General features: G+C 35.6%; 1 protein-coding gene across 5 annotated transcripts in view; it reads right to left on the bottom strand.

Moving 5' to 3' along the window:
- Window positions 1–4,752: 4,752 nt before the first annotated feature.
- Window positions 4,753–21,535, bottom strand: part of PCDH17 (protocadherin 17) — a 93,327-nt gene continuing 76,544 nt past the window's right edge. For 3 of the 5 annotated variants that reach the window (XM_080375519.1, XM_080375518.1, XM_080375517.1), the window contains 2 exons: window positions 17,519–17,593; window positions 4,753–9,322 (listed from right to left, as the gene is read on the bottom strand). In XM_080375519.1, the coding sequence (XP_080231645.1) occupies window positions 8,640–9,322; window positions 17,519–17,593 (758 nt within the window). In that variant the 3' untranslated portion in view covers window positions 4,753–8,639. Of the gene's footprint in view, window positions 9,323–17,518; window positions 17,611–21,535 lie in introns of all 5 variants that reach the window. The other 2 variants (XM_080375521.1, XM_080375520.1) reach the window with 2 other exon arrangements.

Here is a 21,535-nt window from a genome sequence, read left to right as displayed (position 1 = left end):
ATGTTGAAGATTTTCTGGATTGTTTATAAAATGAAAGAAATTAATAATTAAAGGAATTCCCAGACTGAAGAAATAGATGGTTCTTCGAATACATTTCTAACTGAAATTCATCTGTCTGCAAAAATGCATTCTGTGCTAAGCAACACATGCATTGAACAAGGGTTGGTCTTTCTCCAGGCTTGGAAATGTGGACTAGCATTTGATAGGAAATAAAGTGAAAGAGGAGAGCTGGCATCCACTTACAAGAAGCTATGGGATTCATGATTTGGCAGCAGCACCTGGTGGCTCCTTGCAGTTGAGCATTGTCATTGCCCACAGAAGCTTGAATTTCTTCCAGGCAGAAGGTGATGTGAACAGCACCTTAGACTACAGGAATTACTGGTTATCAGCAGAGCTGTCTCAGGTTTACATTCCTGATCCCAAAGTAAGCTTGGCAAATCTCTATGAAAGCTTTTTGAACAAGAGTGCTTGATTTAGATGTCCTCCAATTGTTCCTACTTCTCCTACTGCTGCAGTAATATGGTGGATCCCTGACATTTCACCTCTGCTAAAGGGGTAAGAAGTAATAGTCTGCCCAAAGCATCACATTCCTTTTCTTCCTCTATCTTGATTTCTGCCTCCAACCACAATAACTTTTGCAGTTGCAGTGGTTTGAAGATTTAGCAATCCAGAGAAGATTATTAATAAATGCTGGAGAATTAATCTTTTAAAAAAGGCAATTCTTTGGGAATTAAAGTACTGAGTGTACTTGCTAGCGTTATACAGGCTTTACCTGGGTTTCTAGATCTTCCATTCTTCTATTTCAGTCCACTGGAACAGGTTTATTTAGAAAATAATGGTAGTGGATTTATAGTCATCAACAGTGTTACTCAACTGAGTTGTGAAGCAAAAAGTGTCCATGAATGAGGTTATATTTGTAATTTTTGTAGGTTTTTTGGGTTGTAGTTTGTTTTTTTGGTTGGTTGAGACTTGGGGGGTGGGGGGGGTTGGGTCGTTCTGGACACTGCTTTTCAAAGACAATTTTTCAAAAGGTAAGTGTTCTTTTCCTTTTAAAGGGTTGCTATGTCTAACTTTGACATGTGCAAAAAGACGAAGTCAACTAACCAAATCCACTTTCTATCCATATTGCAACCCTAAACATATCAACTAAACAGACTCTGCTAAGGTAGCATTGGAGTGCCAAGTGGCAGTGGGCTGGTATACACCAGGGAGCTTGAATCAGTTACACTGGTGCATGGAAGGGCAAAAGTTGTTATGGAAGCATAATTACCAACCCCTGGAGTCTCTTCCAGATGAAGACAGCATGAAAAAAGGCCAGAGTTTGGACAGTGCCCTTATTACGGAGCTTTCCACTAATACAGACTTTGAACTGAGGCAAAGCCTCAATGTTTTTAAGAAGCTTATCTTGTGGTCAAAGATAAAGGCTTATTAACAGTTCCTAATCTCTATTTTAAATCTCATGACACAATGGTACCATAATGTTATTAAAATAGTTTCACATGTATTCTTTTCTGTGTATTTACTATATTCACTTAATGTTATACAAATCCTTATTAAATTATATAGCAATGGCTTATATTAATTTTGTTCTCAATTTAGAATGAGACACAAGGGAAATAGAAAATCATTCCTATAGCCAATATGACTTTAAGCATAGAAACTCAAAGGCTTTTCAGAGTAAATGAAATCTCTCATCTGGTCTAAGACAGTTCCTAAACATGTACGTATAAAGAAATACATTGTTATGAACCATATTATACTTAGAAGACGTTAAATGCATTAGTTAGCTATCCAGAATATACATATCAGATGATTTTTTCTCATAAGTTCAGCAAAACAAAATCTAAAAAGAAATAATTTTCATTGAAGATATAACAGCTGTATGTTTAATTATCAAGGAAACATCCTGATTTAGAATTGACTAGTTTACTAAGTGTGGTACCTCTCTTAACAGGATCTCCCACTGAACTCACAACAGCAAATGAATTTATTCATAAAAAGATAAGTGTTTCAATTGGAAACAAAAATATTGTTTTACTATATTTTATCAATTTTAAACCAGATAATTTTAAGAAATAAATGGAGGTCTTATCTACCAATATAGTTATTAATATTTTTAAATTATATAGTACAAAGTGTCAAACATCTTTGAAGACAGATGTGGTATCTGCTCTAAATTCTCTACATGAGATAAATTTGAAATGTATAGTATTTTAAATGGACATACGAAAAGGAGGGAGTGGTGACTAACAAAAAGGGCACTTGCATAAATCATTATAATGTAGCATCATAAAAGATGCCTGTGCTATAAGGGTTAAAAAAATAAATGCATGGAACATTTTCTGAAAAACAGTAATAACAGAAGTAAATGTCGTTTTCTGATGGTCAGACAGATACGGTGATTCCAGTTTAATGTTGATGCACAGCGATCCATTTTTTATCACTCTCAAATCAAACCACTAAAAAGGGTTCTATATGTGATTGCCCCTAAAATGATGGAAAATTTACAGCTATTACGAAATGTAATTGCAAATTTGTTAAAGGAGTATTTCTTCTTGCAAAGCTATTACAAACATATTTTCCGTACTGTACTAGCAATCTATTAATTTGCAGATGCAACTTCAGTGTTAGTTTTAACTTTGAGAAAGTTGAGGATAACTGACTGACTGATCCCCTGGCTCTCTGGCAGCAGTTCAGTAGGTGCACTTTAAGAAGATTTCCATAGAGTTCAAAGTACTAAATACAATATGTTTTCAGAAATGGAATTTTAACTATTCCATTTCTCAGCAAGTCAAAATCTAAATCTGTTTTCCAATAACCTATGTTTCAAGCCATGTTTATACTCTTGCTTCTTACCAAGATAAATCACAGAACATGGACATTTTGGAGTCTTGTCCAAAAAAAAAGGTATTATCTCTAGCCCAAAGAAACTAAAGGAGGGAACGATGTCAGAACACTTTGATTTTTAAAACAAAGGGCCCACAATTTGACCCGCATACATTTAGGAAAAAAGTAAAAATAAAAACTTTAAAAAAATATAATAAAAAGGAGTTTGTCTCCCAATGAGAGAAAAATATTTGCCCAGATCTTGAACCAAATATTTTTGTGAGCAAGGAATTACTGGAAACCATCAGCAATAAGTACACCAAGATACTGTACTTTCTTCCCTGAATCATAGCATATGCATTATGGAATATACATCTCAGAAAATTCTTGGATGGCTCATTAATTCCCTGATCTGTTTCTGCATGCATTACTGATACTAAGGTGACCTTTTACAAATCAAGCTATACATGCAGCAGAGAGCTGTCCCTTCTTTCTTCTGGAGGAATTTCATTTTTAGGGAAACATTACTAACTGAAGAAATAAGCTTTCAGCTGCTTTCATGTCTTAGACTCAATAAAGGATAAGGATAGGGTATTTATCCCATGAGTGAACACCCTGAAGCAGTTATACATGGTTGCCTTAAAGGAGCTCTAAGAATCTCCGTTTGACAGACTAGCCACTTTCCAAATGAGAAACCAATGACTGTATTCAGGGTAAAAGAAAGCCAGGATGGTTTATGACTTGTTCTACATACACTGTGGATCCAGCCAAGCTCTGAATTACACACAGTTGAAGACAGCAAGAGCAACATCTCATGTCTAGTGAGGCCTTCAGCAGCATAATGTAGAAAGACAGATATATGTAAAAGGGAATAAAACAATAAGCCTTTTCTGTGCCTAGGATAGCCAGCTAACTACATGCAGGCTGGTTTTGTTGCTAGCAGAGACTTGCAAAAAACATGCAATGGGTAAAAGGTAATTCTGCCTGTAGGACTAGCACATGTCTTCATAATACCTCTAGTATTCTAAACAAACTAAAATTATATTCTGCTGTCAAAAGCAATGCCTGTTTTTTTAATTATCAGTGAAGAACTCCAAACAAAAAAATGAAAAAGCCCCTAAAGAAACCCAGCCAAAACCCCAAAAATCCCGCGTGGAGGCTTTGCACTATTTGGTGTGTCATTGCTACAATCACACAGGAGCAGACAGAAAGGGCCACATATGCTGAGGGATTGATCTTGATACCCAAACAGCACAAAAAAGCAAACAGAAAAAAGGAGGTTAATGAAAGTGTTAAATTGTAACAAAAGACTCAAACAACCAGACATAGAACTTTGTCGTATTTTCCCCAGCATTTTGTCACGTGTGAATAAAATTAGCTACCTCTACTACTCAGGGTCTTAAGAAAGAGACATTTAAAACAAAACAAACAACAACAACCACAAAAAAACCCCACCACCACACAATAAAAAGCCCAACCCTTTACATTCTTCAGATTTTTTTCTCCACTTGTATACTCAAGCAGTGTTTTGATCTTTCATGTTGGGCTGACAGTCTTTGAGAACTTATACTCTCATTTATAATGCTTTTGGTGAACTCACACCAGTGTACTAAACCAAACTATCCTTTATTCAGTTCCATGTTTCTGAGCAAATAACAGCCTGTAGGGATTCAGCACATCAGCTGCTTAAAAGATAAACTTACCCAGCTTGATGAAAACTCTTCACCTTCCTGTTGAGAGAAAACGGTTACACATTTCTAATAAATGAAGCAGGGATTGTCATTTTTTTGGCAAACTGATAACTAGCTGTAACAACCACATTGCCACAAGTTGTTTTTCCAAAGTAATTACCATCAGGCTCCCTGTGGTATGCAGTGTTTAACACATTTCTTCTGTGTTAATGAATGCAAAAGCAGGCAACACCACTATTAGTAATTGCTTTTTATTTGTAGTCCTCATTTTCCAGATAGGTCACATTAAACACAGCCATTAAACAATAGCGGTTGAGATAATCCATACAATGTATGCTGCTTTTGTTTGGTTTTTGTATCATTCACCAGTCATTGGTGCAACTTTGAGCCATATGGGGAGACAGGGGCTGATAAATGAGAATGCCAACCTGTAGCACAATTGGGCCAGAGAAGTCAAAACCTTAATCAGGTTTCATTCAATTACACTGCAAATCAACAAATCTTGATAGCCAAAACTCCCATTTGAATTAATGTATTAATAATCACCGCCTGATGTCAAAAGAAAGTAATTAAACAATAATGAGTGGATGTATACCATGCTAGGCTTCAGACTCCTTGACCTCAGCAATTTCCCTTCCATTGGACAGTAAGCAGCTTGAAAGTTTGAATCGTGAACCTTGCTCCACTATGGGAGATGTTTGGCTTCTAGGGGTAGCTTGGACTGGGAAACCTATATTCTCAACTGACAAATCACAGTTCAGGAGAATATCTTTCCTGGTAAATACACCAGGAAAAAAGAAAAGAAAAATATTTAAAAAAAAAAGAAGTCAGATTTTGAGTCCTGATTTGCTTGGCCAATTGTTTAAGGAACTCCCAGTTGCTGGCTTTCATTAATAAAATAAAAAAAATATATAGAATGCCTTAGTTGCTATTCACAGTGTACAGTACAATTTTATTAGTTACATAACTCGCCCCCCTTAACTTTACCATCCCTTTATAATCATGTGGCAGATATTTTCTTTCAGTCTTATAAAACATGTATGTAAGGAATGAGAACAATAACTCATAAGCTTTATCTTTCATTCCTGCCTCTTTCTCCAGTGGTGATAGTAGAAATAGCATGGAGAAAAAACACTTCTTAAATTATTTTGTGTGTAGTGCTTCCTTCACACGCAATCCTGTAAATTTTGACTGAACCAGCAAAACTCACATTGTATAAGCTCTGCTGGTTTATTGGTTCATTATGTATCCATTCTAAATTGTGAAACAGAATTTTTAAGCTGGGATATCCTTATTGGAAGCAGTATGCCAGAGATCTACAACACAAGGAAGTTGTCAGCCAAATTAAAGAAAAGCAAGATTTTCTAAACTCTTCTATAAAGCTGTGAGTCATGAATTCTGAATTACCTCAGAGTGGTAAATAAATAATAACTACTAAATACAGATAATGTGTTAAACAGCTAAAGCTAGTAAATCACTAGTGACAGAGAGCCTTAAGGTAAATTCCTTTTACATTGGCACAGCCCTTTCTCAGAATGTTGTGGTTTTATGTCTTCATAAACATACAATGAATTGTACAATTTGTTACTCAGTGTTAAAATCATTTATAAAATACACAAATCTCCATCACTTTACTGCATTTACATACTGGCTTAGATTTTGCTGAATAATGGATCTCACTGGCAGAGCTAAAGACTTGGTGCACAGACACTGAAGTGATGAGCACCACAGAAATACGTATAAGAGACTGATCAAACAATAAGAAATCCTCTCCACTATGGAATTTCAAGCTATCAAGCTATCAAGCAAAACCAATCTCGAGTTTCCTGGCCAGAAAAAAAAAAATAAATTATAACACAGACAACACCACATTTTAGATACATAAATTGTCCAAAACATGGAGAGTAGCTTGATAAAACATGTACAAGATCCTTTTCTTACATGTAATTGTAGATTTTTTTAACAGGAGGAGCTAAACTCAAACTGTCAGAATGGTTGTCTCCCGAAGACAATTCATTGTAGGCCTGACTACCTAAAATCACCATTTAACAGCAATCCGAACATCTAAACAGGCTGTTGGGTCAACTTTCTTTCTTGAAATGATGAAAACTACAGCTTTGTGGGATTTGAGATTGCCAGCCTCTTTTATATGTTTGTATAGTACTGACTAAATTTAATAAACCAAACACACCATTTTTAAACCATGTGTCATAGTGGTATTTCCAACAAGTATCTGAAGTATATAAGGAAAAAATCCTGAGCTAAATGTTTTATTGTTCTGCTTCTTGTTCCATGCAAGTTTGTTTTGAATGTGGGTTTTTTTAACTTTCATCTGAAGGCAATTTGGAATTTTTCAAACGCAATAAAAACACCCTTAGAAAAATAAGTAGAAAATCTTTCCCAAGTTATTCTGGAAATACTTTTCAGAACAAATGAAAACCAAACTAAAAACACCCTACAAAATAAGCAGCGTATATCTAGAACTGCTGTAAACAACTGCACATTCTAAAGAATTGGATAAAATGCTGCCCATGCCACATTGGCATTGACTTTTTTTTCAGTTCTATGAACTTAATACCAAAACTTTGAAAACTGGGGCATCTCTTAAGAAGTCAATCATATATCCTACCTTAAACAGGCTGTCTGCATGTGTTTGGGGGAGAAAAAAAACCCTAAACCAAAATGGTTCCAGATGTTGGTTCGAGTGTAATTTTTGTTATCAAACATGGGTTTGTAATAGAAGCTTCTACAAGGACTTGCACATGACCATGACTGATGGATGTATTTGTAGGCTGTTTGGTTAGCTCCATCAGCTCACTCAAACACATTTTGAACAGATTATGTACTGCAGTACTTCGTAGACCATACATTAAACAAGAGACTTTGCTCCGAGGCGCTGCTTCCCACAATCCATGGGGAAAAGGAAGCAGGAAAAAACAAAACTCATAGAGTTCGACAGCTACTGAGGCAACACTTGCCATTTACAATATAAGCCCAAATATTTTTGCAACACAACTATATATTAATTTAATAAAATACACAATATAGCTCTTATACACTCAACAATTTGGCTCATATGCACTGAATCTGCAATAAATCAATAAAAATATGTCATTTGATGTAAACACACTGAATCTTCTTACATCTGCACATTTAAATGATCATGTGATTTTTGTGGATGTCTAAGACATTTTCACTTTCCTGAGCTATTTTAGTGTCCACAAATGAATAAAAAAGTGTTAATAATGTTAATTTCTTTTGTGTATTACCTTTAAAGGTAACTATTTTTTTTTTCAAACTTTATTTTACTTCAGTTTTTTTTTAAACTTACCACTAACTACTTATAGTTTTGTTGGACACTAAAAAGCTAAATAGATATTAAAATCTTTTTTTTTCTTTTTTTATCAAGTGTATTAGCTTATGTGTGTGCAGGACAAGATGGACTATATAATTTTACATTTAACCTTAATATGATATGAAGTGTTTTATTAATGATCAGGATATGTTTTGCTAAATAATGATCTGGAATGGGTTTTTTTTTGTTTTCTTGTTCTTTTTTTTTTCTTTTTTCCATATTTGTGGCAGATAACTTTGTACATAAATGTTTACCACAAATGAATGTTAATGTTTGGTGTCGCTTGGACTACTACAAGAACTCTTTTTAGGACTTTCAGTAGAAGCCTGTGGTGACTGCTGGAAATCCACCACAGGTCAGAATTATTCAACCCTGTTTTTCTTGGGGTTTGTACGTAAACAGTAAAGTCAGCATCAGCTATTGAGGACAGTCTTAAAGTATCAGACGTATTTCCATTCCATCTTTCTCACACCTTCCTAGCAGATTGTCAAAATGGCACTGTCTTTCCTTCTTTCGTTTTGTTCTTAGTGTACTTGACTCTGTCCTAATGAAAGTTTGGTCAAAATGAAACCAGTGTTATCTGTCAAAAAGAAAGAGCAGTGAAAAGAACATACTTGTGGGCACTTCAGATGTTCACTAAAAGCCTTAAAGCAGCATTGGTCTTCCTTCATTCCTGTAAATCTGTTACAACCAGGGAATTTATTTATTTATTTACTTTTAATCAGCAGAAGAGGAATGTAACTGCCAGCCTGTCCTTAATTTCCCCCTCACTTTCTGACGGCCACAGGGTCACTTCCCCGACAGTCCTGCAAGAGCTTGTCTATTTCTCTCACAACTTCCTCAGCATCCACCGATTCCCTGCCTAGATCCTGGGCTGAACGGTCTAACTGCTCCAGAACAGAGTCCATCTCACTCGAGTCTCGGCTCACTCGGGAATGCACATCTGCAAAGGCCCTAGCCATCTGATCTGATGCAATGAAGGGAGTGTCTTTTGACTGTTTACTAGGCGATAGATACTGACTGTCAGTTGACAAGTACTGGCTGCTTGGTTCAGCCAAGGCTCCTGATTTCACTTCACAACCATCCAGTGGTCCTTTTGTTGAGGTGCAAGGCTCAATGCATGTCTTGGTTGGGCTGCTCGATGCTGAGGGAACCTCCTGAAGCAGAGGACTCAGGGCACGTTTGGCTTTTAAGTAAGGTTTAACATTGGCAATGAGAATAGTGTGCTCTCTCTTGTCTTTCCCAAATGTACAAAAAGTCTTTTTCCCAGTGGGATTCACAGTTTCATATGTCTCAGTCTCAACATTAGCTTCAACTGTGGGTACAAAGAGATTTGTGCGATAATCTGCATTCTCAGCCTGCCTGGCTGCAGGGAACTGTGGCATCCAACACCTGTCAGAATGACCAAGCACTCTGCATTCATCTGTGCAGTTAACACATTCTTCTTGCTCTGTAAAACAAAGAAGAAAGAGAAAAAAATTCTAATTATAAGTGGATTTCTTTAAACTAATGGATAGGCTATGATCAACACATGATGGACTTACTTGACATCTGGTTTCTTAATTATGGAGAAAAAGAAGTTATAATTAAAGTATTTCAGAAGGATTGCATAAACCTGTTAGTTGACACAATAGATTTATTTAACTCTGTTCTCTACATATGAAAGCATTCACACAGCCCAATGGAAGTATAAAGGGGTCATTAGAGAATTATTCTCAGTGGAATTCAGCTTCATCTGTAAACTAATCTGCTGTAGAAATCTGTTAGGCTTTGTTCTGTAAAACTCATCCTAGAAAAAGAGTGAACAGTACTTAAGGAATTCAAAAGGCATTATCTGGATTAATTCTTCAAATCAAATAACTGAGCAATGACTGTCTTTCTGGAAATGCAAACACTTCATAAAAATTCCAAGCTGGCTTTTCATTTTTGTCACCTCCATTTCTTTTATAATTGTTATGTTGTGTGACAGTCACAAAATAAAAAGGTTTTCTTAAAAAGCCTACTTTTCCTGCTGAGAACAGAGAAGTAGAATTTTCCATCAGTATGCATTAAATATAAGCTTGTCAAAAAGTGCATATTGCAATTTTATTAGATTGGAGTATGGATCATGTAATCAGTTTCCCCCTTTTTTTTTGTTTTGGTGCAAGTAACTGAAAATGGATTTGCTCAATACATACAATTTGGAAGAATGATAAACCATGACACACTGTTTGAACTGATAATGTTTTCAGATAGGATTCCTATATTCTTACTTCTTTCAAAGAATACAGCTAAGTAAGACTTTTAGAACATAAATTTTGATACTTTCTGTTCTACAATTCAAGGAACACGTTCGTTTTAAAAGCCTTAGTTTGTCTGTCGTTTTATACAAATAGAATACATTTGAGCCATCATTTACCATTTTATAATTGTAAGCATAACTTTAAACTCATGTCAAGGATAAGGAAAATTCCAGAAATACCCTTTAAATCTGTTTCTTAGAAAAACACAAGTCTGACCCAAGTTGCTTTCTGTTTTCTTCTCAGTACTCTCTAGCTGGTACTCTCTAGTTGATACTGATAGCATAAATCCTTTTATCATCTCGATGTTTCAGTCAGCTATAAGCTAGTCTTTAGTTTTTAAGCATTTTCTTCTGCAAAAATGGGTAGATGGGTTCAAATATTAATTTTATTTGAGGAATGTACTATTTATAAATTGCTTAGAATTGCAATTAGACAAAAAACTGTGAGTATCCTTTAAATGTAATGATGAAACAGTAATATGCACAACAGGTCTTCAGAAAAGCAGAACAAACGTGTTGACCCAAAGACAGGGAAAATTTAAGTGATCGTCATCTTTCTAAATTACAATAGATATTCATAGTAATGTTATGCTATCACCACCAGATTCATGGACAGGTGCACTTCAGAAACCTAGCACAGAACAAACAGCAAAGGTGTACAGAAACCTGACAGAATAAACACCAAAGGTGATCTGTGAGAATCCAATAGTGTAAACAGCATTGACTGTTCACATTTGCAAAAAGACGTGAATAAATGTGGCTTAAATATAAACAAAATTTTGTTACGTCACAGCTATCGATCAAAATGAGGTGGGATAATTTACTCAGAACTGACACTTGTTAATGATGCAGATCTGTGAAGAAGTGTCATTCTGTGTATGGGCTCCCTTCCTTCAAGATTTTAGAATCTAAGACTGATGTAATCCCTAAAAAAATACGAAAAGCAAGAGAGAATGAGGTACAGGGAGAGGAGAACACAGGGTGATTTTTGAGGAAAATAACATAACAGAAAGATTTAAAATATAAAATTCATAGAAGTGAGTCACCCTCACCTCTGTGCCTGGTAAGATCATGGAACAGATGTTCCTGGAAGATATATCAAAACATATGGAAGACAGGGAGGTGATTAGAGACAGACAACATGGCTTCACCAAAGTATGACTGTGTCTTGGCTAATCTAGTGGTCTTCTATGATGGAGAGATTGTGTCAGTGGACAAGGGAAGAGCTATGGACATCAACTACCTAGACTTTTGTAAGGCCTTTAATACAGTCCCGTCCCTGCCACCCCCAATATTCTTGCTGCTGAATTAGAGAGATATGGGTTTGGTGGATGGACAGTTAGATGGATAAAGAATTGGCTGAATGGCAACATGCAACGAGTTGCAGTCAATGGCTCAGTGTCTACATGGAAACTGGTAACGAGTAGTGTCCCTCAAGGGTGCACACTGGGACTAACTATTTAATACCTGCATCGGTGACATAGACAGAGGAACTGAGTGCAACCTCAGAAGTTTGTAGATAACACCAAGTTTAGTGGTGCAGTTGATTCGCTAGAGGAAAAGGATGTCATCCAGAGGGGCCTTGACAGGCTTGAGAGGTGGGCCCATGAAGTTCAACAAGGCCAAGTGCAAGATCCTGCGCCCAGGTAAGGGAAACAACCACTATCAATACAGAGTTGGGGATGAATCATTGAGAGCAGCCCTGCGGAGAAGGACTTGGGGATACTGGGGAATGAAAAATTGGACATTTGCTTACAGCCCAGAAAGTCAATTGTATCCTGGGCTGCATAAACTGAAAGAGGGTAGATTTAGATTATACATAAGGATGAAACTCATTAATATGAGGGTGGTGAGACACCGGAACAGGTTTCCCAGAGAAGTTGTGGATGCCCCATCACTGGAAGATTTAAAAGTCAGGTTGGATGGAGCTTTGAGCAACCTGATCTAGTGAGAGATATTCTTGGCAATGGCAGGGGGGCTGGACTGGGTGATATTTCAAGGTCCCTTCCAACTGAAACCATTCTATAATTCTATGACCTCTAAGGAAAAGTAAGGTGCATGCTGGTTTTAGTGTACAATAAAAATTAGAATTATCATAATGTAAAGCATGAGTGAAAGACAACCCTAATCCTGGGAATGTAACACAGAGACAGAACTAAGAGTTTAAGGAAGACATTTAAGTTTGCAGTGTTTGATTTTACTTAACTTGAATGGGATGGCATTGGTATGCATAACCATAGAGACAATATATGCAGTGACAAATGCTTGATAAAAAGGAAGCCATACAAATAAAGGACATTGCTATACAGCTCATTCCACCCATTAGTTCGCCTCTACTAAAGTTCTCTATATCTCGTTTTCCAGAGCTTCTACAGCATCAAACAGCTGCTGCTTAAAAAAGCCAAGTGAAAATGCTATTCTTTCTCTCAAAAAAGGGAAACATAAACCTCCACAAAACAAACCAAATCAATGTATTTTAAAAAACACAAGGGGAAAAGCATTGGAGAGGAAGGTTCCAAGCTTTAGTATGGGATGGGCAATAGTTAATACTAGCCAGGTTTCATTTCATTTTATCAGAGAAATCCAACAGAAAAATAAAAAATAAAAATGCTCCAAGCTCAACCATTTCAATGTTATTTCTAGAACTTTAGATTTTGTAAATGCTTGCTATTCATTAATTTTGTTATTTTGCTCTTCATCCTAATCCTACAGAGTAGATTTGTGTAAGCTCAGCCTCTAGCTTTAAAAGTGAACTTGTATAGTAAGGGGAAAGAACAGATGTTTTCTTTAGGTTTTTCTCTATATCTAAAAATATTTTTTCTTATATGGAAATCATGACAACATTGAGTAAAAGTTTTCTGGCACTTTTAATGGTTTTCATAAGGAATTAATCAGCTTTCCAAACAATTGTTTGTAAATTTACCTATCCTTTGTATTATTTTTTGTAAATATTTTTTGGTCTTTTTTCAACAAAAGGTAAAAGTAAAAACACGATGTGTGCTAGCTACCACAAAATGTTCAGAACTGCACAGACAATGGACCAACACTTGTCTCTGCTGCTCTCTCTCTTTTCAATTCTCTATCAAAGCAGGACTCCTCTTTGCTCGTTTCTTTTTCACAGGGGTGGGGTGTGTGGGTGGTGCGGGGGGTGGGGACTGGGGGGAAGTAGCACTTCCTGTAAAACTTTGTAACCAACTTTAATGTGTCAACACCTCGTAGTGTATTGGGAGACAATTAGTAAACACAACTGGGAAGATTTCAGTAGGTTACAGCCTGTTATTAGACCACAAAACTACCATCTGTAGAAAGAAAACTTCCTGCTTTTCTGGTAGTAGTTCTGTGTTATATTATCTTAAAATGCATTAAATAAATGTTCATATATTTATATACAATTCTCTGCTATCTACTTTGACAACATATATATACATATGAAATATACAACTGGGAAACTGTATTTCAGCACTGTCTCTTATTCTAAAACTTGACTAAACAGTATTTGTTTAAAAAAAAAAAAATCCTGAGATGAGATTTAAATAAACAAACTTCAGATGAAAGGTAAAGATTAAAGAAGTTCTCAGCCACTGGAAATAAGTTAACTACATTTTGTTTTCAGTGCTTTGCCAAAAACTATGCCTTGAGATTTTCAAGACTGATTAGGTTAATTTTGTTATAACCAATTTATGTTCCAAGATTTTAAATTCTTAGCTCTTATACATGTACCCATACACTGGGTATGAGGATGACTTTTACACAGTATTTGCATTATTCATTACTGCCAATAAAGATAGAAAGTTTGCTGGCAATCTCTAAGTAAAAGATATATATAATATAGCATATATATGTTATATATGTATTGCACTCCATATCTTCCTTCCCCTTCTCATTTCCTGCATTTGCTAAAGCAGTTTTTATACTTGCATTCATACTCACAGTATTGACTAATTTTCCATTTCTGCTCCCTGGGCATCCTAGCAGTGACTGAATTAAATATGAAGTCAGAAAAGAAGAAACAAATACTAAATGACCTTGAAGTTAAAACCACCTGCACTGCATGGGCTTTGGTGTTCTAGTCTTGAAAATCTGTGTCTTTTCACTTCACTCTTTTATGTCACATCATAGGAAATGGATTTTCAGTATTGATTATCATACATTATAGGCTGCTTGTCTCACCATTAGCCTGTAACTTTGACTGCTATGGCTAACAGTGAAAAAAACTGAACAGGCATTTTATAAGCATGAAGTGAACTACTACCACCAAGGGCCAAATTAGTATAGATGAGAAATCAGAATCAATTTAAAGGTAAATATATAAATATATATATATGTAAAAGAGGTCATACACCATACTGTACAGCAAGATATGCTGGTAGAGTGATATGCACCACCTGTCTTTATCTCTGTACTTGTCTCCCTCCTGTTGAAAATAAACCCTTAACAGTCCAAGTGTTTGCAATAAACAGAAGCAGCCTAGGGGTTTTGCTAACTCTCTGGAGCTTTAAGGGTAAACAGTCAGAAGTGCTTTATGCACTTGGGGGAGAACATATGCTAAAATAGAACTGCTAAATTATCAACTATAGAAAGTAAAAGGAAACAAGCTATCTGGAAACAAGTCACCTGGATAGGCAATGTGTAGTGGATAGAAATTTCAGATGGCGTAGGATGAAAGTTATGTTAACAACATAAAAAAATGCAATGCAAGGTATGTATTTTGGTTCAACACAAGACATACCTTGTATATTTTATTCTATATTACCAGAGAAGCTGTGTCTAACACACGCTTTCTGTAGCAAACTTAAAGTAAAAGATTTTTTTTGTGCTATCTTTAATTTCCTATACTTTCCTCACAAATACTATACACAGAATTAATTATGGGTACTGATTTAACCCTAAATATATGGCACTATGAAGTTAATTAACTAATGCTTTAGATAGCTGGCTCCTTCCAATGGCTAAAACTGAGATATATTGGTTTGGCTCACTAATTATATGAAATTTGCATAATGATAACGAAGAAGAAACTCAAGAATTCTTTTTTTTTTTTTTTGAACACTGACTCAATGTAGCCAAAATGAGTTAATAAATACAGCATTTTTTCTAATTTAACTGGACTGTAATTATTTAAATTACACATACACACAAAGCAGAAAAGCAAATAAAAACTAAACAATCCATGTACATAAAACATCAGCAAACATTTTCAATAAATATTTCATGTACTGTGTTTATAGCAGTGTAAGTATATAAGATGAAGAACACTATACTCTATCAAAATACTCCATATAATATAAATGCCCAAGCTTGTATAGAGAGGGGAAATCAGAATTTAAAAGTATAAAAAAAACATAAAAGCATATATGCATATGTACAGACGTACATTTAAAAATTGATTTCCCCTATATACAAACCTGGACACATGCCTCGAACTAGACAACCATATTCCTCCCAAAACCTGTAATGATGTTATCAAATTGTATTTGAAGATAAACGAGGCAGAGTTCAAATCATAATAATTTATAAAATTTGACCTGGTAAATGGTCAATCAAATGCATTCTTTTCTAAGAACGTTTTACTCACAAAATAAATTAAAAAAATGTAGCTCTGTATTACACTATGTTCATTTATGAAGGCTAAATAAGAATATGGCTAGGTAAGTGCAGAAATAACACTGAATGTTTTAAAGTGTCAGAAATTTTGGTGTGGTTTTTGTTGGTTTTTTTTTTTTTTTACTGTCCTAGGAAATGCTAGCCTATCTTTCAGATATTTACCTTTTTTTTCCCGTTTCAACAGGTGATGCCTAGATTTTACTATCACATAGACACCCCTCCTTCTAATTGACTTTTCTTTTTATTTCTTCTTTTCTATAAATACAGAAGCTAAATAAAAAATCATTGATTGTCAGGGCTGGCTCATTGGCTGGCTCAGTTGACTGAAGTGGCTATCAACTAACAGCTCCAAATGAAAAATACATTGGACGACCCATTTCAAAGTGTATGTCTTCTCCTTTCTGTTTCAGTTTTGCGCTGTTTATATGGTCTACCTTCACTCTTGAAATACACTGTTCTTCATTGCATTACAGAGTGAACAGCAATGCACGTTTGCTGACCCTTGTTTCATATTGCAAAGAAAAAGGTCTGCCTTTGAATGCATGCATGGAGTTCACACTGACTTCCCTAGGAGATAGATTCATTTCACCGTTGATGTGAATTTGTGTTCATTATTGAAAATATTTTCATTTAGAATTCACTCAATAATGAAACAAGGTATAAAATCCTCTGTAGCTTATATTTCTTTGGTCTAACCACAAACATACTACGTAAAAAACCCCACCAGTACTTGCTTTTGAAAAAACAAGGTAAAATAAAGTATGGTTTATCTATTTTAATACCTTGAATAGATACGAAAATTCTGTATTTTCTGTACATATGCGTAAACAGTTGGACAATAAATGGCATCTAATGTCTAACAGAGAATATAAATAACATTGCCTTTCAGAACTTCAGTAAATTCTGTATTATGGCCAGAACATCCCCCCACCCCCACTGCCCTGAATTTATATGAAATAGTGTCTTTTTTTTTTTTTTTTTAATTTGAGATAGGCAATTGCCTTTACTAAGGAACTGAAGGGACTGTAAGTAGGTCTTTATTGCAGGAGAAAAATAATGGGCTTCTCTGACATGTCCTAAACACTGGGGCTATACGACACTTCGGATGAGAACAATCAGTTAAAGTACTACTTCTGTGGTTGGCTTCCTGCTTAATTACAATTGATTTTGACATAAATGAGCAGAGGTAAACAAATACTTCTATACACATGCTTGCTGTTATTAAACAGAGCTGTCTCCAATCAGTATTTATATTGGCTTGTCTGTTTAAAGGGTCCTTTCAGTTAGGCAAAGCAATTATATAGCTCAGATGAGCAAAATGACTGGCAGTAAAGTGAGAATAGACTGCCACTTTTAAACCTCTTGGATCACGTGGTCTTTTCCTGATATTATAACTATGAGCTTCTGAGGTCTGTAACACTTACGCAGTTTCCCTGTTGTCATTTGTTGGGGTTTTGTTTGGGGTTTTTTTTGTTTTTTCCTTGTTTTCTGGACACAAGATAAAGGGAATATATTTTTATATTGACATGGCATAAAACATTTCAAAAACAATAAAAAGATGGTGGTCCTGTGGATTTAATTCTAGTTCATATTTGTCACAAACCATAAATATTGGAGGAATATTTCAGGATTATGTGGAGCCCTACAGAACATTTAATATTTTTCTTACAGAAGTATGCTTTAAATTCATGCTTACAATTTAATGGCAATCACATATTTGTATTTAAAGACAGCATAAGAGCAAGAAAACATTTCTGTTACCTGAAAATTTTCCATCCTCACAGCGGGCTGGTCCACAGATCCCAAGAATGGGTCTTTGGCCTCTGCCTTGCTGTTCTGGAGGCAAATCAAACCTGTGAGTCACAGACAGGGAAAGGCTCTGCTTCCAAAATTCACAATGTCAAAACTTCCACAGTAGAAAATGTCTATCTGTGGCCCAGGCACAGCTCACAGGCCTTGAAATTTTTCACTATGCTTCTCAAAGGTACACAGAAGTTTATAGTTGGCAGTGAACTGAAAATATCTGACTAGTACAAAGGGTGTCTCATTTCTTCCTGTTAGAGGAGAAAGAGGAGAGGCTGAGGAAGGACACACGGTTTTGGTTTCCAACATTTGCCTGTAGGTCACACTGGCACCTACTCTAATTTGCAGTAAGAAGCCCATATGACAGTCATGGAAAGATATTTTAGCTTTTTAGCCATCCCACCATAAAAAACCTTTTCCTAGCCCAGGGCTGCAGGGAGGAAATGTACAAGGGCTAGCTATGCCAGCCCTGCGTTTAGCTGAGAAGCTACAGGGAAACTTCAGTAACCTGACAAATTCACCATTTTAAACAGTAAATCTTTGTTGTAGAGCCCAAAAGCTGTTTCCTGGAAAAGAAGAGAAACAAAACTGCAGTAATTTACAGAAGAGAACAGGCTTGTGGATTTGTTAGAATAAACATTTCTAATATAACACATTTTGCTATTCTTGATCAAGGCAGTTCCACAGATTTTACAGTGGAATTGTTTTAGTACTAGCATCTAAAAATGCAATGACTCTTAAATCTGAAATCTAACTGAATTTGCATAATAATCTGTAATATTTGCATGATATTCACATTCTTTTACTAACTTTATTGTAAGCTATTCATAATTATAATATCAATAATTTCCGTATGTAATTTGTAATATTTAGTAAATGTTAACACTGTATGTTGTACTGTGGCAATGTGGTCACTAATGAGGTCCATTGTGAGGCATCCTATACAAATATTAATAGATTGTACAGTTAGAGACAAGAGGTAAAAGTGATTATGACTAACAAAAGGAAAGACAACATCAATGAAAATATAATCATGCTGTTGACATTTCCTGAAAATACCAATAAAAAGCTCCATAATTTAAGGAAGCTATCCCCATGTGTCACACTGTCAAGCCACCAACAATCAGCTATATATTACACCATTGAGCCTCCCTCAACAGTTGCCAATTATCTCAATATACAAATCTTTAATTAGAATGCACCAAGATTTTTGCTTTGTAAACTTGTCTCAAATTTGAATATGACAACTTGTTTACAGACATTGACTGATGAGGGTGCCACTGAGGAGAGAGACATGACAAGCTTCTGAAGAAATCTGTTTCTATGCCCTTTTGATGGCTCTGTTTTCATCCTGACTATAGGTGGACTCTCTTGAATGAAAATCTGACAGATTCTGTGTAGGAGCATGATTTTGTCCAAAACAGAATCAATGCAATAAAGCTTTTCAAATGCTGTCTGCTTTGGGGGTTTTTAAGCCTCACAAAAAATTACTAAAGGCTATATGGATGCTGAACCATTCAAAATCTGGCCACTTTGGTGAAAAAGAGTAGTTTCCTCCACATTCCTGCCAGTATGTCTGGATTTACATTCAAAATCTCCTTTACCAGACATAATGAGACCATGTCTGGTTTATACTGATAGATGGAAAAGCCCACTGGGTATCATTCTCTGCTTCAGAAGGTTGATGTATACAGGTCATATACTTTGGACTTCATGGGAGGTACAACGTGTCTGACAGAACAAGATGAAGAACACTTTTCATAATGCAGTGCTCAGAAATACTATGAAGTTATCCAGACATCTTAAGGAACTCACTTGGACATACAGATACAAAAATATCTTCTTAGGAAAAAAAAAATTATTTCAGAGCTTCATATAGAGTCTTGCCTATGCGATGATAAGTAACATATTCATTATTGTTTGATTAGATGGTGCCCTAGACTATTGTTTACCAGATGCTGGTGTTGTCCTTTATTACCACCTTCAAAAGAGACTTGCAGAATGGGATTACCTTTATGTCTATTTATGAAGCACCCACATCCTGTTAGGAATTTGAGTTTCACAATGCTATCTTAGCTTTCTGCCTGCATAGTGCTCCAATTGGTTCAATCAGAAATAATAATTGAGCATGCATTTTTCAAATCTGACCCTTTAAATATAACCAGTTTGGAAAAAAAAAATATTGTACATGTAAACAGATTTAAAACCATATTTTCATGTTCTTCATGAAATGTAAATAGATTTCTGAAAGACACTTAGTGAAGATGTCCTCAGAGTAGTCACATCTTTCTTTTCCAAACCCTTCATCACAAACCTTAAGGTCCAGTTCACTTTCATATTTTTCAAGGATTGAGGAGATTATAGAACACTAATGCAGAAAGTCTCTCCTGCTAGTTACTTTTCTTTCCAGCAGATGAGCTGCTCAACTGAAAGTCACCTTTTTACTTGTCATCTTTGCATTTGTTATATCTTCAAGTTTTGTATTGATATCAGAGTACTGTGATATGACAAAACATACCTTTAAGAAAAATTGTTAATTTGGGAACTATTTCCAAAGGTGTTGTCATTATGTGTTCATTGTTTTCACTTTTTAAGCCTGCTAACTCTTAGAAGCTATTTCTCTGTTCTCTGGCAATCTCTCATCTGAGCCATGTTCTTATAAAAATTGTATTTTAGTCCTGGAAATAGACTTAAAAGCTAGTTACAAACACCACCACCAAGTAAGATGCAGTCAGGTTAATTTCTCTTAACTGTGCCCTCAGCTAACTTATCTGAACACCCTACAAAGGAAATCCAGCAGTGAAGCAATACGTAAGTTAAACACTGTTCTGGTAAAGCAAGTAAAAGATGCAGCTGCTACCATTAAAGCTGCTGAAGGATTCAGAATATGTGTCAGTGTCAATCTATTGACTTCCTTTAAGAAAATCTTTACTCTGTAGAGGTGATGAAGATACTACACCCCTAGAAATGGGGCAGACATACTATAAAGTGCAGTAAAACCTGTGCTAGACATGGATCATGAACAACATCCTCAGAGTATTTAAAGAGACCTTTTCATTTACTGGAACTTATCACTATAATATTTACTTGATTTAGAGATTCATGTATGCTTTCCACCATGACTTGATTTTAATGGGTACCTTTCCTCCCAGCTGTTTTGTTCTATTGGAAAGAAAAGGCAAGAGACCTGTACAGTTATTATTGGCTTGAATTCTTGTATCACAAATAATGGGAAGCAGATAAAACTGGCCCCTGATATCTGCTGCATGGGTGTTCAAAAACAGCCTCTGGGTTTCCTAATAAAAATGTAGCTTTGCTTTGTTTTTGTTTAAGAAAAATAATTGCTTTAATTCCCAAGGAGACAAAAATTGTGTGTGAAGCACCATAACTGAAAGCAAGCCTGGTCTGACCTTGAACAAATTCTGTAAGGAATTAAGGTAAGAAAAATTTGTCTTATGAGAGGAAAAAAACCCAAAAATTCAAACTTTTTTTTTTTTTAAAGCCCACTTGTTACAGCACTGGCATGCATGTATCCCACTTCTCAGGTATCTAAGAAACAGTTTAGCACAGCATTAAACTTATTTGTAAGCTCTCAAGTGACTCTCTGCAGTTCCAGCTGAAGATGGATACAAGGCAGCTAATTTGCTACCACCAAGGGAAAATGTTATAACATAAAAACATTCCCTCCCTTAGCTTCAAAACTGTCGAGTGCCTAGGGAGCCCGACCATTTGTAGAGTTGATACTATGCATATGCTTCCTCTGTAACTGTTACATGCATACATCTGGCATCTGTCTCTGTGTTAAAGAGACTTAATTGTCCCCAGTATTAGTATGTAAAAACCCTCTAACCTAGATGGTTAATGCAAAGGAAATAAATGAAAGGATATATGTGATTTTTGTAGAATTATTTTTGTGTTATTGGCAAGATATGCAAAGAGCTCTGTACTATGGCTATAAGCAAAATATTTCAGCTC

This window comes from Falco punctatus (genome assembly GCF_963210335.1).
Source record: "Falco punctatus genome assembly, chromosome: 2".
NCBI lineage: Eukaryota > Metazoa > Chordata > Aves > Falconiformes > Falconidae > Falco > Falco punctatus.
The sequence above is the reverse complement of the archived record's forward strand: the minus strand, read 5'-3'. Positions and strand labels throughout refer to the sequence as shown.